Genomic DNA, 16,196 nt, shown 5'->3' on the forward strand with positions numbered 1-16,196 from the left:
TCTGCTCTGTACCAGACAGTATCTTCATTGAAACGTTTGGAGTCCGCATTGTGGATCTTGGCTCCAGCCTGGATACACTTCTGTTGGAAAGTGCGCTTCCTTCTTACCCTGCCTTTCAAGTTAGGATGCCCTTAAGTGTCCACCGCTGCAGCTACACGGATGCCATAAACAAATTGCTCTCAGCCCTGCATGGTTCCTTGATCTGATCATAGTTTCCTTTGTGGCAACACTATCGGATGGATCAATGTAAGGGAGTAGAGGGGAGGGAGAGGAGCCCTTCAGTGCTGCCTCACCTCCCTCAAAAGAGGAAAACAAGGAACTACACTTCCTCTTTTCTTTGGCCCTCCAAAGGAGGCACTGAGTCCCATGTGTATTTTGAGGGGGGAAAAAAGCGGACAAGAGAAATTAAAGTACAGTCCTTTCGTGCCAGGGCAAGGCAGGTAGCCCAACCTGGCAATCATCCCAAGGCTCAGAAGGAACACAATAATAGCGATTGAACAGTGAAGGAAAAGACAATTTTAAGTAAGCTTCGTTCTCAAATCCCAATTTAGGCTGATAATGTGGAAAATTTTTTATTTAGAAGAAAAAAGCTTCATTCACAGCCCACCCTGTGCTTAGCTGAGCTGAATTTCCTGCACAGTTCATTCCCTGCATATTTGAATATTTTAGATTGCAGATGCTGAATTTACAGATCTTTATATGCAGTTTTCTTCAGGGTGTATAATGAGTTAGAATCCTGCCACGAGGACATTAGCATGTTCTCTTGGTGGTTTTTTCTTTTGTACAAAACTGAAAACAGTCAGCCCCCAAGGGCTTCCATTCACCATGAGGGGCTGGAAGTCATTACAAAGGGCAGTGGGGATGGAGGGGAAGGCAAAAAGCAAACCTTACTCAGAGTGACATTCAGGAAAAAGCCCAGCTCCTCTCCCTCAGCCCCAGCATGGGGCTTGGGGAGGAGCAGGAGGAAGTTAACCGCTCTGTTGCTCTGCAATGAGCTTCATTCACCCCCATTATCGACACCGTCATGCCTTGTTTCATGCTTCCCTCTCGGAGGTAGCCCTGCAGGGCCAGCGCCCTGATGACAAGCAGTACAAAATGGAAAAGCTGAGGAGATGATGGGGGTGGGAAACCATGATGCATCGGGAATGGTGCCCCCACCACAGGGTGGACTCTGCCGCCAGCCGGGGGCCTGACAGGAGGAACAGGCAGCACATGGCCTGCCAGCGATGATGAGGGTCCCAGCCCCCAGCCAGAGACACGAAGGCAAGCAATTCGGGCAGCTGGAGCACCACAAGCAAAACGCACCTACCTTGTTCATTCATCATGAGGTGGGAGAGGCCTTGAGGAAGGAAAGGGGGAGGAAGAGAGGGGAAGGCAGAGGGGAAAAGAAAGAAGACAAAGTTAGAATTCTGGATGCAATGCCATCTTCTCTTAATTCTTGAGTGGAAGGAGGGGTGGCAGGGCACACACTACTCAGCAGCATGCAGAAGCGCTGTCACCCGCCTTCCAGACGGAGGGAGAAAGGCCAGCTCTCAAGTAAGCCTAGGACAGGGTTTTGTTTGCTGGACTGCTCTGGGCCTCACGGCAAGCACTTCCACCTTGTTCTCTGCCATAAGTTAAGTCTTGGGACAATGAGCCCCCTTGGGAAAGAGAATCAAGGTGCCAGGCAAAGGAGGTTTCTTTCTTTCTTTTAAATTACTTTCAACAGTAATAATACATGGTCACTGTAGAAACTTTGGAAAATTCAGGAAAAAAAAAATTAGTTGTAATCTCACTATCCAGAGAGAACCATCCAGCTTTGTTTTCTTCAAGATATAGTACTCTGCTACAGAGAGTGAACGATACTGAACACACCAAACAAGTTCCTGTTTGCATGAGTTTGTAGACAACGTGAAACTGTTTCCTCTATCACCCTCTTCTTAGCTCAGTGACAGCCACACTTGTCCTCTGCCTTTCAACCACCCTCTTTTCCTAGAACATCCCTCACCCTTGATCAGGGAGGCCAAACCCAGCACTGAATGGGTTAAAGAAAAAAACCCACAGTTCCAATAAACAGCACAACCTCTGGCTATGTTCTTATGGAAATCAAACAAAGTTATTAAGATCTCATTACTTCAAGGGAAGTATAAGCCCTGATAACTCTGTTAAAAGAAAAGATTTCCAACTGGCAACCAACTGCACCAGTTATTTGCTCTTCCATTGCTTTATCATTACTGGGGATATTTTACAAAATCCAAGTCACCCCAGAGAACCTTCACCCAGAGTGAAATTTAGGGGTATAAGGGATTAATAAAGGAGAAAAATCTCTAAAGTATGGAAATCTCTAAATGTTTTTGGAAATTACTAGCGATTTAGAAAAGTAATCAGAGGCAAAATCTGGGGCAAGCAACAGACTTTTAAAGGATCAATGATATATTAAATACATAGATAGATACATGTGCCATAAATGTCATGGAGTCTCTTTTTTTAAACAAATTTTATTAAACTATAATCATATTTTAAATGTATATTTCTGGCATTCATTTTTCAAAGCCTAGGATTAATACTCATGGAAGAATGGAATCATGCCAAAGCAAGTCATTCTCATGATTTATTTTGTTAAAAAATTAATCTTTGGTCTTTTTTTTTTTTTTTTTTTTGGAGGGGATAGTAAAGGGAAAGAACAACAGGCCCTAGACTTGGCTAAAAGAAACATCGGCAGAAGTCACTATTTCAAAAGTGCCTGATATTTCTGGACCAGCCATAGCCTTCAGCATCCAGGTCAAGAGCACTGATGGGGAGGGCCGGGGGCAGGCTGGTGCAGGATGTGTAAAAGTAAACTGGAACAGGACAGGTGTGTGAGCTCAGTAGGTGACTATTCACAGGAAGGTTTTAAATATTAAGAAATGAGAATAAAGAAGATCCAAGGAGATACCTAGGAATAAAACTAACTGTTAAAAATGTAAGGAGAATAATACTGTATTATATACTTGAAACTTGCTAGGAGAGCAGGTCTTAGATGTTCTCACCACAAAAGAAATCATCATGAGACAGGGTGGAGGTGTTAGCTAAAGCTGTGGTGATAATCATTTTGCAATATATAAATGTATAAAATCAACACATTGTATACCTTAAACTTACACACATTATGTGTTAACTCGTATCTCAATAAATCTGGGGGGATTTAAAATTTTTTTAATTTAAAAATCAAAGTACATTTTATACCTGTGATTAAAGATGTTTGGCAGCTGGGAGAAGGAGTGAGTAGAAGAGAGGTGGATTAGTCTTTATTTGACCCAAATAGATATTTCAAAAATTTACCCAGTGAAGATAAGTAGAACACTTGGTAGTCAGAGGGCATTCAAAGCCCTGAAGAAGACCCATTTATGTGCTGCAAATGTGTTCTTTTAAAGCAGTGTTTCCTAAAGTGTATTTTACCAACCACCTACATCAACCACATGAGGGTGCTTATTGACAGTAAAGATCCTGGGCCTCGCCCCGAATCTACTGAATCAGAATCTTGGGGACAAGTTGGGGAAAAGGTCTGAATTTGAAACAAGTTGTCCAAGTAATTCCCATGTTTACTAGCACTTGAGAGCTACCCTTTTAGAGTGGCACATAAATCAAATTTTGGTAAAGTAACTGGTATGATAAATGCAGTAAGAAGTATTGGATATTTAATGGAACCCTGCAGTGGGTCTTTTTGTAAAAGGAAGAATACTTTTAAAATGCAAATAACCCACCACCTGTGTCTTTAAAATTAAAATATGTACTTAGCAGGTTTTATTAAGCTACATACATAGTTGCAGCATTGCAACTCGAATAAAATGTCCATATTTTTCAACTTATAAAATCTTAAATAGAAATGTTAGGCCAAGAATGCAGATCTGAGATCCTGATGTTAAAACTTTGGTATTGTAGGCAATAAAGCAAAAAAGCACATGAACAGGAATATATAGCAAGAAAAAAAACAGCATGAGGGAGCAGAGAAACTGAGTAACAATAATATGGCTTGAGTTTCTTTATTTTGCTTTTTGAGAAGGGAATTTGATTCCACTTTCAAGAGCTTTTACATCAGTCTCTTCTTTTGTACAAAATCATGCTCATAGCCTGCAGAATTAAGAACTGGAAACCAAGAATTCTAGAGACCCCCCCGTCTTTTCTGAAATTCTCTTGCTAGCCCCCTGGTATACCCATGCACTCCTACTTGCTGCTAAATATCTTAGGCCTCCAAAAGTGAGTGCAAAAACCAACAATCAATCAACCAAAAGATTCAAGTAGCTACTATATGCAAAGACTGGGTGAGATAGTAGGGGTACAAGCTAGTATGGTACATGGCCATTGACCTCTAGGACTTTAGAGTCTAGCTGGTAAGGTGTGTGTGTTTATATTATATTTATACAAACATGCATGAGATATATATCCTGCTACATGAGAGTGAAGTGCAAGGGTTAAAGTCAAGGGCTTCAGAGCCAGATTTGAGTCCCACTTTTGTGACTTTCTAGCTTTTGATGCTAAGACAGTTGTTAAACATCTCTGTGCCTTGGTTTTTCTATCTGTAAAATAAAAATTTGGATAATAATAATGCCCAATTCAAGGTTGTTTGAGGATTAAATCAGTAAACATATGTAAAGCTCTGCCTGTACATAGTAGTAAGGGTTATATAAAGGCTGATGTTTATTTTAATTGTGCTATATGATGTGTGAGTGCCTGACACATAGTCGGTGCTCAGTATATTTTTGGTGATTAAACGAGGAATGAATGAATGGTTAATCACTTGGTGTCAAAGGATGAATTCAGACAGTTAGGACAATAGGGCTGTGGGGAGGGCCCCGAAGGCACGGAAACGGTCTCTGGGGGAAAGAAAAATTCCTAACAGGCTTTGAATGATGGTTTGGGCTTTGGATAGATGGAAAACATTCCCAAGACCACAAAGTACATTTGTAAGGACTTTCCTGTCCAACTTTCCAGAAGCACCTAGGACACTGCCAGGCATATGGTAGGTATGGACACATATAAATAGTTCATATAAGAAAGAAGTAAAAGGTGAGCTTAAGGATCAGAGGGTAGACGGGGTCATTGCATAGACATCTTGAGTTTTAAGGCTAAGGAAAATGGCCTTGATCTTGCAGCTGCTGGGAGACACTGAGGGTTCATGAGCAGAAGAATGACCCAGGGAAAATGACGCTGGGGAAGATTGTTCGGGCAATGGTGTGGATAGGATGAATTCGAGGGAAAAAAGATGGAGGCAGAAAAATCAGTCATAGACAAGGGCCTAAATTCAATATCGTGGCAGCGGGGCGGAAAAGAGAAAAAGAACTCAACAAGCTTTGGGTGACAGAGGAGCTACTTTAAGGGAGGAGCAAATGGGAGACTAAGTAAAGCATTGTCAGTAATAGGAAGGTGGAGTGGAGTAGGGAGATGGATTCGGAGTAAGGGCAATAATGACTTCTGTGTTTCAGACATGATGAGTTGAAGAAACAAAGGGATCACTCAAGCAAAAATTTCTACGGTGCATTTAACACCGTTGAACTGAAGTTTGTGAGAAAGTCAGGACAATATAAGGGAAGAGGTGCCTGTGCCCATGTAAGTAAATGCATCCTCAAAGAATAAGGGACTGAAGTGCCGGGTCTTGGTCTGGCAGGGCTGAGGAATGTTAAGATATCCTGGATGTCTTTTTAAAAGCATAGTCAATATTAAAACAAAATTTTACATTAAAAAGCAAACTATGTGACTTTTTCACCCTGGCTGGTGTGGCTAAGTGGATTGAGTGCCAGTCTGTGAACCAAAGGGTTGCCAATTCACTTCCCAGCCAGGGCACATGCCTGGGTTGCAGGCCAGGTCCCCAGTAGGAGGTGCTCAAGAGGCAACCACACATTGATGTTTCTCTCCCTCTTTCTCCCTTCCCCTCTCTAAAAATAAATAAATATATATATAAATAAATAAAATCTTTTTAAAACGTTTTTAAAGCATGAAATATGTGGCTTTTCAATATAGATACAGAAAATAACATTCAAAAAATCTTGATGGGGAAGGCTATAATCAGTAAGGAAGAACAAGGAATCTAAGCTGGTGTGTGTTATGTATGTGGTTGATGAGGAAGGGGAAAAGGAAGATAGGCCTTCTCATCAGCCTCAGAAAGAGGGTCAAAATGCATGTCAGCAGTGGACTCCCAGATCATGCAGGCAGCCCTAGGACCAGCACCTGGCTGGGTGTGAAGTCTGGCATTTATTCTGGGCCTGATGTTCAAGGGCTGCTGAAAGAAAAGACACGGGCTGGAGCAGGGGCTCAGGGAAGAAAAGGAGACCACAGCTTTCCAAAACAATCTCTTTGTGGGCTCTGGGTTTGCATAGATTCTCAACTAACACTCTGAAGCCAGATCCATAAAAGTTTGCCTAATGGTGGGTAGGAAACAGGAGGTGGGCTTGGATGACTCTTTGATAGGCATGATATTAAAAATTACCAACACAGAATGCTTATGGAACTACAATGCCTTTTGTAAAAATAATTATAAAAAAATTAGAAAGCAATGCAGGTGTCGCCTGTCTAGATGCCACTCCCTGACAAAGTGCTACTCTAGCTGGATCCAGGGACCATTCTGGATCCCAATATTTCTGCTAATTTTTATGCTTCCCCTCATTCTTTCCACATCTATATTCCACCCTTCTTCCTGTGCCTATGTATGTGGTACACAGGTTCTCAGGGTACATACAAGAACGGGACGAGAAAAAGATCACTAGTAGGTAAGACATTCGAAGTTGAAATTGCCTAAGAAAAGACTGCAAATCATATGTAAATTACATGCAAAATATACGTATGGCTCTCTAAACTGTATTACATCCTTTGGGAAAATCCCCATGGAGATAGCTGCTTTTGCAGCTTGGGAGAATGAAAATGGCTATGAAAGCAAAGTCATTTGTGAGTGGCTGTGGCCATCATGAAGCCTGCCATGAGAATGGTTAACACAGAGAATAGGAACCATTCATTGAAACAGGCAAAACGAAGATGCAAAGTTCAGGGACCAGGCCTAAAGTTGAAGGCCTCCATCATTTAAGCTAACACAGTCTCCCTCTCAAACCTGTAATATCCCACCCACCTCAGATGGTTTTCAATCCATCCTTCCTTCCTTCACTCTGGCTGGATAATTGGGGAAAGTATTTCATGGGAGGAAGGAAGTCACTTGGAGGAAAAAAAAAAAAGACTCATGGTGAAAAAAAAAGCAAGTTATCTCTGCCAAAGCTTTTCTTTCCTTCACTCTCAGGGTAACTTTTATCCCAGTGTAAAAGCTACATATATCATCTCATTTTCCATACTGAAGCAGGGAAATTAAATGTCACTAATTGCAGCAAGTGCCAACGTTGAATTCTTATGAAGCCACAAGGACTTTTGAAAAGAGTAATTACGTAAAATCAGAAGGTAATGAAAACATTCACCTGAGGTTCCCAGAGGAACTAAGGAGCTAGTGAGGGTGGTAGAGGGTGAGGCCTGAGGAATAGAGAAGTGACCACTACTGTAAGGTGACTGGGAATTTGGAAAAGAGAGAAGGGAGAAGAAGAGATACACATCCTAGCATTTTAAGCACTTAAAAGAGGAAATTCAGTTAACTTGGCAAAACGACAGCATTGTAACAGTAGTTAATCTTTGTTGACTGTTTACTTTAGGCAAAGCATGGATATGTGTCATCTCATTAAATATAACTCTATGGGATAAGCATTGCTATAATTTCGATTTTACGGATAAGGAAAGCAAGGTCGAGAGCCAAAGTCACAATACGTAGCAAGGGGTGAAGTGAGGATTCTCAGCCAACAGATGGGCTCTCCAGGCTGTGATGGTAACCATGACACTAGCTATTCTGTCTAATTCAGTGCTGGTGGAGAAGGGAAGACAAATGTCTTAGAGAATTCAGGAGGAGAAAATAGTTCCTGGACATGAATTCAACTTCATCCCTGAACTGGCCAAATGTGATAGAAGGAACACTAGGGGAATGCTACAATCTCCCCCTCCTCAATTCCCATCCCAAGGTTCTACTAAAACATGATGTCTTTCCTTTTCTAGGTCATTTCTTGAGGGTATTAAGCAACTTTCCTCATTAAACACAAAACTGAACACAAGACACACTCGGGCTCCTTGGTCATTGACACTGTATTGTATGTAAGACCATCAGGAAGCCAAGACAGAGATCTTTCTTCAGTGATGGGGTGGCACAGGGACATGTGATAAAGGAAGGACAGAGATATGCAGTCACAGGGTAGCAAGTCAGCCACTCTGGGCAGGAGGAAGGGAGCAGGGGATGGAGTGGGACTGGGGAGAAGAATGCGTAAAGCGAAGAGATAGGGTCTGGAGAAAATCTCCACCTACTTCCACAATTGAGCCTTGGATCAGCCCTTCCCCAGGCAATTCCTGAACCTTCATCGTGAACTTTGGCATCCTTGTTCCACCAGGGGTTCACCAGTAACTGGCAGCAGATCCTGAACTTGCTCAACATTTTGATCAACGACTTGGCTGAGGACACTCATGGCACACAGTCTGGATGCTGTGATAAACTAAAGCTTAGAGGAATAGCTATTTCATTGGATATCATAATCATGGTCCAAACGGATGTAAAAAGGCAAAAGTGAAATAGAATTTTAAGGGACAAATATAAACTCTGGCTACTTAAGCAAAGCCCCTCCAAATCCCCCCAATAAGAAGACATCAGCAGTCCCATCTCTTCTCAGCACTGACTACACCAAACCTAGGGTTTTGGTTCAGAGAGTGGCATCATATATTAGGAGGGGTGTGACCAGGTAGGGTTCATCTGAAGAATAATCAGAACGGTAAGGCCTCCAAAGCATGTCACATATAGAATGGCTGAAGGAAGTGCTACACATTCAGAAAACTAGAGCCAGATAAAGGCATGAGAGCTGTCATCAAACATTTTAAAGGTTGCACCTGCAAGGCAATGGAGCAAACACATTCCACAAGAACAGAGAGTCCCCAGAAGACATCCAGGGTGGGGTTTTTGAAGGTAACTACCCAAAACCCAACCCAACTTGAAGATTCTGTCCTTCTATGAACTAAGATGACCTCCAAAGAGGCCAAACAGCTATTGGGTTAAATCATATGAAACTTCTGATATTTGACTGGTTTTGACCTACAAAATGACAACATCAAATGTTTCAAACTAATGCCACCCATAAAAAGGTAGGCACTAAAGAAAGCTTCAGTGACTCACCTAATAGCAGTCATGAGCTGACACTCAGGAAGATCACTTGTTTACATATATGATTTTGGCTTTTCTGTAAGCCTCGCACAGCACTGGGGATGAATTCCATAGTTGGACTGATGATGGTGATAGTTTTCAGAGAAGAGCCTGTTGCTAATTTTCTAAGGCAGGTGCCACTCAGGTCCCAGCCTCTAGGCTGGCCCTTCCACAATGCTGCTATGTTCCATCCTCACTGTTAAACTCTCTGTAAGATGTCCAACTTAGTTCTAACAGCCTGGTGGCTGAACTGAACAGAAAGTATTTCTTCGAATGTCACCCATGAATCACCAATAGCTTCTGCATGGCATAACCACAGGGCTGAGGAAAGCATGTTGGTAACACCTTCCCAATCTATTCCACCTCTTTAGAGGGAAGGAGTAGGGTTTGCTCATATGGGAATCACATGGAAGGAAGAGAGATAAAGGCAATCATGCTGGTCACTCTAGGGAAGAAAGGATCAGCAATTATGACTTACAGCAAAATCTCCCCAAAGAAGAAATCTTTGCTCTCCAACTTGTCATGAACTTCTCTAAATTAGCTCTTCATTCACAAATAACAAGAAGCAGGAAGGGACACCTGATATGCTAGATACAAGAACTATACCCTAGTAGATCATGGTGTGCTGGATTTTTAAAAATTCATGGTAGAAATGAACAAAATCAAAGAATGGTCCCAAGTCTAAGTCAAATAAATAATTACCCAGTGCAGGAAGGTGAGAGAAGGGCTTAGCAGCAGTCCACACAAAACATTAAATATTTTCAGTACCTTTAAGTTCAATTTGATACTATAGTCATTAAAAAGAAGTGCTAAAGTGTTTAATGTCATCATTAGTAGATGTAGGGAGTTTAGAAAAAGGGAGTAGTGGAACCACTCTGTTGTGAATTGGTTGGGATATATCCATGCTACCATATGGAATGTGGGCATCCTTGTTTGGAAAGGATGCAAAAACTACCAACAACAAAAAGTCATTTTTCAGAGAACAATGACCTGGGTGGGGGGGGGGGAGCTCAAAATCGTTGTATAGAATACCCAAAGAAACTGGAGATGTTTTAGCCTTCAGTAAAGAAAATCCTTAAAGACAAAAGCCCTGTCTTCAAATACTGGAAGTGTAATTAGCTCTATTCTGTGTCCCCAAGGGCTAGAAGCAATACAGGTGGTGAGAGCTATCATGACTCAGAATAAGGGCTTGCAAATGTTCAGTACTGTTAGAATGGAACGGAATGGCTAAAGGAGCAATGTGTTCCTCATCACTGCGGGGCTCAAGCCAAGCCTGAATAAGCTCTTACAGAAGAGACTCAAAAATTTGGTACACAGAGAGTCTTGACAACCTTTTAGGTCCTTTCCGTTCCTGAAATGCTGAGTCTAACAACAAAGTTTAATGAGTGCGTATAATGTAGCAAGTAGTGAGGATGTAGACATGGATAAGTAGTCAAAGAGTAAGACACTCCCTGTCCTTCAACAGCCCACAGTGGCCAAGGAGAGGCATGTGGGGGACAATACACAGCTGATTATAGTGTATTACGATGATAGCTCTACTAGCCCTCAGGTGCGTGGGAGCTCGGACAAAGAGATCATTCATCCCAACCTCCCTCGATGAAGGTACAGTATAAAATAGTGGTTAAGGCTGAAACTTTCCAGTCCTTCCACCTTCCAGTGAACTCTCCTTTAACACAGTGGTTCTCAAACTTTGGTCATATCAGAATCCACTGGATCTCTGCCATTAGCTCTCCAGGTGATCTGGATGCCTACCAGAGTATTCAAAAGCAAGGCTCTCCCTAATATAAGTCCTGGGTCTGAGTCCCATCTCTGTCTCTTATTAACTGTAGGATTCCAAGCAAGTTAAGTTGCCTCTGCCTCTTTCCCGTAAAATATCTGCCTCCCATTTGTAAAATATCGTCTCAGGATCACCACGATAATCACCAGCAACCATGAACAGAAAGCACTGAGCACAGTTCATGGCACATGGAAGGGCTTTACGAGCTTGCAGTCATTGCTGTCATTATTTAGGAGCCTGGGATACCTAGGCCCTCTCTCTGGCCCACCCCACCCCCGTCTCCTGCCAACACCCTTTCTCCAGTAAACAGGCAGCACTAGCAGCCTGCCTGCTAGGCGTCCTCAGGTGCCTCCCACCATGGTCGCCATCTGCTACGTTGCCCCACAAGGGGACCCACTGCCCTCCACTCCCAGCTGCATTTCATCCTTTCACTTCTCCTGAGGCCTAGCTCCACAAATTGACCAGCTTATCCCAGACCATTTCCAGACCTCCCTAGGCGGGTTTACAGACTGGGAGGGGCTCTGTGGCTGTCACAAATAAGCTGTGTGACTTAGCTGAGTTATAGGGAAGATCTGTGGCCTCAGTTTCCACCCCTACACAAAGAAGAAATTGGTCTAGAACAGTTTCTCTTTGGTCTCACCAATACAAGTCTTTGCCTGAGACCCTCCTACACATTATAGCACATGTAGCATTCATTGCCTTCTTCTTCTTAAATGCCACTAATGCCTCCTCATCATTGGAGCAACAAATATAGTCCCCACACATTTGATAGTGAGACTATAGAGTAACTCTAATGACTCTTTTCCCAGCTCTAACCCTGGCCTTGACCCCTGGATTTGAGAAACAAAATGGGACCATAACCAGCACCCCAGGGAATCTGCCTTGCTGAGAGAGCAAAAAGGAGGAGATTTTAAGAGACCCTAGAAAAAGGTACCAAGGCCCAGCTCTCTGCTTCCTTGAGTTAGCCAATGCTGGAGGCAGGCTGGGGAGCAGCTCGTTATTCACACTTACTCATCAGGAACTGCTATGGGAGCCAAGGGGGTCTTCCCGGGCCCCAGCCGGGAAATTGGCTGAAAGCTGAGCACTGTGAGCCCAGCCCAGGGCCCCTTTCCAATCCAATGACGCACAGCAGTGGTGGATTTCCCTACAGCCTGCAGCCCCCACTGAGCCAAGCCTAAGATGGGCACTGAGTAAAGACTGCTTTAATTACCTCCTATCTCTGGGTGAACCCCAATAAGAGGCAGACTTACTTTCAGAGAGAGGTTTGGGGTAAAACTAAGAGCTGAGTCCTGAGCCCTATTTACACATTGGGCACATATTTATTCTGCACCTGTGGTATATTGGCTCTTTTCTAGGCCTAGAACATAGGTAGTGAACCGGGTGCACCTGCGTGGGTGGACATCCTGGTGGAACTCCCTCGGAGATGTCTCCGGGACCAGGCGCGCCAGGGTTGGCATCCTGCTCCACCACATTTTACTGGGTTGGTGAGTTACTGTCTCTTGGAGCCTCACTCCGTTCCTGGGTAAAATGGGTCTAATAACAGAATCTATCTCCTGGGGATGTCAAAAGAAGTAAATGATGCATGCAAAAACTGAGTATTTCAGTGCCAGCCTGAAAATACAAGTGTTTTTCCTAATAAGTAAGGGAGAAAGGCAAGTGGGACTATTGCCCAGAAGAATAGAAAAAAAAAATTTATTTTAGTTACTACCGAAGCTGGAAGCTGGAAGTCTGTAGTAATGAAAAAGAAGGCATTTTCCTGATTACCACTCCTCAGGGCATCCCAGTCAGACAGCCTAATTGTAGACCTCAAAATGGAAGAAGCCTGAGAGGCTATATAATTTAAACTCAGCCCATTAAAGAAAAGCGGCCTGAGGCCCAGAGGGGTCACATGACTTACCCAAGGCCACACAGCTCCTGGAGAAAGTGGCAGACCCAGAAGGAAGCAGAACCATAGAGCAGAGATCCCAGATCTGTTTTTAAGTCCCAATACCTACCATGCCTGCTTGCGACTGGGCCAAAGGATGTAACATCTTGGAGCCCAAGGTTCTTCAACTGTGAAGTGCTAGTTGCCTGGCACGCAAGGCCCTCTACAAATGTCGTTCCCTTTCTCAGTTACTGGAATTCCTGGGCCTTGCTGGAGGGCACTGGTGGCCAGGATCTAAGTTTGAAGGACCTGTTCACCGAAACCATAAAGACCGGGGTATATGGGAAAGAATGTGTTCAAAGAGAGAACAGCAGGTGTGTTTAGAGGGGCTCGATCCACAGCAGTGAGAGATGGCTCTGAAGTAGGGAGACCACAACACAGGCCAAAGAATGTGTTGTTTTGTCCTTAAGCCTCTCACTGCCTAAGTGTCTTCATCTGTACAATGGAAACGTGCAGAAAGGATTGAACAAGACAACTCGTGTAAATAGCAAATTTATATACTGCTTACTATGTGCCAGGCACTTGTTCTAAAGACTTGACATGCATGAACTCACTTAATCTGCACAGCAGCCCCCTGAGGTAGGTTCCTGCTGTCTCCACTTTACAGATGAGGAAAGTAAGGACACAAAGGAAAGTTTACTTGAACAGCTCATACTGCTGTGCTGGGACAGAGCCAGGATGTCAACCCAGGCGCCCAGCTCTGAGTCTGTGCTCTACAAACAATTTCCTTAAAGGGCTAGATGCTAAATCTTTTGGGCTTTGGAGGCTGTAGGGGGTCGGTCACAGCCACTCCACTTGGCCTTTGTAAAGCAGCCATGGATGATGCAGAGGCAAATAGGTATGCCTTTGTTCCCACAAAGTTTTATTTAAAAACACTGAAATCCAAATTCCATACAATTTTCACATCACAAAGTATTCTTCTTTGATTGTTTTCAACAATTTAAAAAGTGAAAAACCATCCTTAGCTCAAAGGCCATGTGAAATGCATTCGCAGGCTGGATTTGGCCTGGGAGCTTCAGTCTGCAGAGCCCTGCCTTATGCTAAGCTATGTTGCCTCTCACTGCATAAACTGTTACCTGGAAAGTGTCTGATCAATGACTGGAACAGACCAGGCTGTCCATGAATGTTCATTCCCTTCCCCTTCCCTAATCTCTTTCTCCCTCTTAACTCCTATCAACCCCAAAAGCGGCTATTTCATGCTGTGCCCAGCGGAACAAAGGACTGGGCTTGAGCAAGGTGGACTGCACCTCTCCTTGGCAAACACAGCCCTGCTGGCTCCAAAGCGGAGGAGAGTCTGGGAATTTTAGGGCAGTGTGTCTTAAAATTGAATGTGCATGCAGCTGGGGGTCCATCTGGGGTGAGACCCGAGATTCCACCTTTCTGACAAGCACCTGGGGGAGTCTGAGGCTGCTGGTGGGCTGGGTCACCTCTGAGCAGCCAGCTTCTAAGGTAAACTCTTTGTGTCTATGAACACAAGTGAGACAAGTCAGACGCTGTCTCCTGACTTTGGGTTTAGACATGTATTCAGGCTGGACTGAGTGACGCCCCTGGAGACAGGGGGTGAGGACAAATAATTAGGTTCCCCCTCCAAGGACAGCCTGAGATGACTTAAACTGAAGGGGGCAGAGATCAAGAGCGGGCAGAAGGAGGCTGGCGCAGAGGCGGTCAGTGGCTTTCAGCAAGAGCAGACCTCCTTTGGGCTTGGGCAGACAGGAGCCCCTCCTCCCATGCTTTGCTGGGACTCTGATGGACCGAAGCAAGAGGCCTATTTCCTCATCGGGCCTCTGAATAACTAGGGCACTTCCACAAGGTCACAGTTATTCATTTAAATTCTAGCTCTAATCAGCAGGCAGAGCCTGAGAAATTATCCCTTCTGAGGAGAGAGACTGTCATTGGAGCATCATAAACAGCCCCTCCTGGCTGGAGAGAGAAGCTGGGGGAAGGGAAAGAAGGGGTCTCAGAGCCCCAGGCCCAGCGTTGTTCTCTGCCTCCAAATCCCTCCCCTAACCGCCCGCCCCATGCCCTCCTCCAAATGGCTTTTTCTCCTCTTGGCTGAGAGTTCTGGAACACACGGGAAGAGGAAGGAGGGCTGAAGGCTCGACACCACAGCAGGGCTGGGACTGTCCCCTCCTGCCCTACAGGCAGCCCAGGAGACCAATGACAAATCCCAATGGGCCAGGAGCATGAGATAAGGGCCAGGCAGTAGTCCCTTCCAGGCCACAAATGGGTTCCATGGCCTTGGAGATCTCTTCCCCACCCCGGGCCTGTTTCCCCCTCTGAAAAGTTGCAGAGTTGCACACCTTGGACTGAATTCCTGCTGAGCCCCAACATGTCTTGAGACCCTGAAGATTCACAACACTCCTGTTGCTTGTGGCCACACTTTCTGCTCAACCAATATGAGGTCCTACTATATGCTGTGTACCATGTGAAGAGTTGGGAATGCAAGCACGAGTAAGATGCACCCACAGCTCTGCCCTGGAAATGCCAGGGCTTTGAAGAAAAACAGCAGAGGCTGTGGAGGCAGACAGGCCTGAGGTCCTGCTCTTATACCAGCAGCTGACTACAGTGGGCAGGTCCTGACCCTCTTTGAGGCTCTGTTTCCTCATCTGTAGAGAGGATGGCAATACCTGCTTGGAGGGGCTGATCTGAAATGTCGAATCAGAGGATGCATGCATGAGAGGCGTCAAAGCTGAGTGTCCCTCTCATCCTGCAGGTCAGCACAGAACAAATGCCCATTGCTACTTCGTGATTCTGAGCCTCCTTCCCAAAGTCTAGAAAGAGAGGCTGTGGATTTTCCCACTTCCCACATGGAAGTCCAGTGACGTATAGTCTGCCCCTTTTCCCCTGGGTGTCCAGGATGCTCTCTCCGAGGCCCCAGGTGACCTCTAAAACCTTGGGAAAGGTGCTGCCTACCAGGCCCCATGTCTGACTGCATTTTACAGTAGCATTACTCCTAACCAATCTCTTCAACATGTAAAATTAATCAATTAATCAATCATTCCCTTATAGTCCTCCAGTGGCCCCTGGATAAACAGTTACATTAGTTCCCAATTACAAAATCCCCAATTTGTCTTCCTAAGCGGAACGAAGGAAATACCAGAGAGCCACAGCCCTGCTGGCTCCAGATTGCTTGGCCAGGGGCTCAGAGAGGTGGGAGGCTGCCCCCTAACCTCCACCAAGACCAGGCAGCTGAGGCTGCCTCCCGCCATCTCCAGGGTCACAGGGAAGGCCCTGAATTCATGATTTGCTTCAGGCTCAGAAACCACAGAAAAGCA

The 16,196-nt window shown here is 44.6% G+C and overlaps 1 protein-coding gene across 9 annotated transcripts in view; it reads right to left on the reverse strand.

Moving 5' to 3' along the window:
* The window catches only part of NRXN3 (neurexin 3), a 1,414,514-nt gene that overhangs the window by 1,362,747 nt on the left and 35,571 nt on the right, over positions 1 to 16,196 (reverse strand). For 5 of the 9 annotated variants that reach the window (XM_054567199.1, XM_054567195.1, XM_054567194.1 and 2 more), the window contains one exon: positions 1,310 to 1,339. The exons of the other annotated variants lie outside the window; for them this stretch is intronic. In XM_054567199.1, the coding sequence (XP_054423174.1) occupies positions 1,310 to 1,339 (30 nt within the window). The remainder of the gene's footprint in view (positions 1 to 1,309; positions 1,340 to 16,196) is intronic. 9 annotated transcript variants of the gene reach the window in all.

The sequence above is a fragment of the Pteronotus mesoamericanus genome, unplaced genomic scaffold (assembly GCF_021234165.1).
Source record: "Pteronotus mesoamericanus isolate MK-2021 breed Mesoamerican mustached bat unplaced genomic scaffold, CSHL_Meso_final contig_182, whole genome shotgun sequence".
Classification (NCBI taxonomy): domain Eukaryota; kingdom Metazoa; phylum Chordata; class Mammalia; order Chiroptera; family Mormoopidae; genus Pteronotus; species Pteronotus mesoamericanus.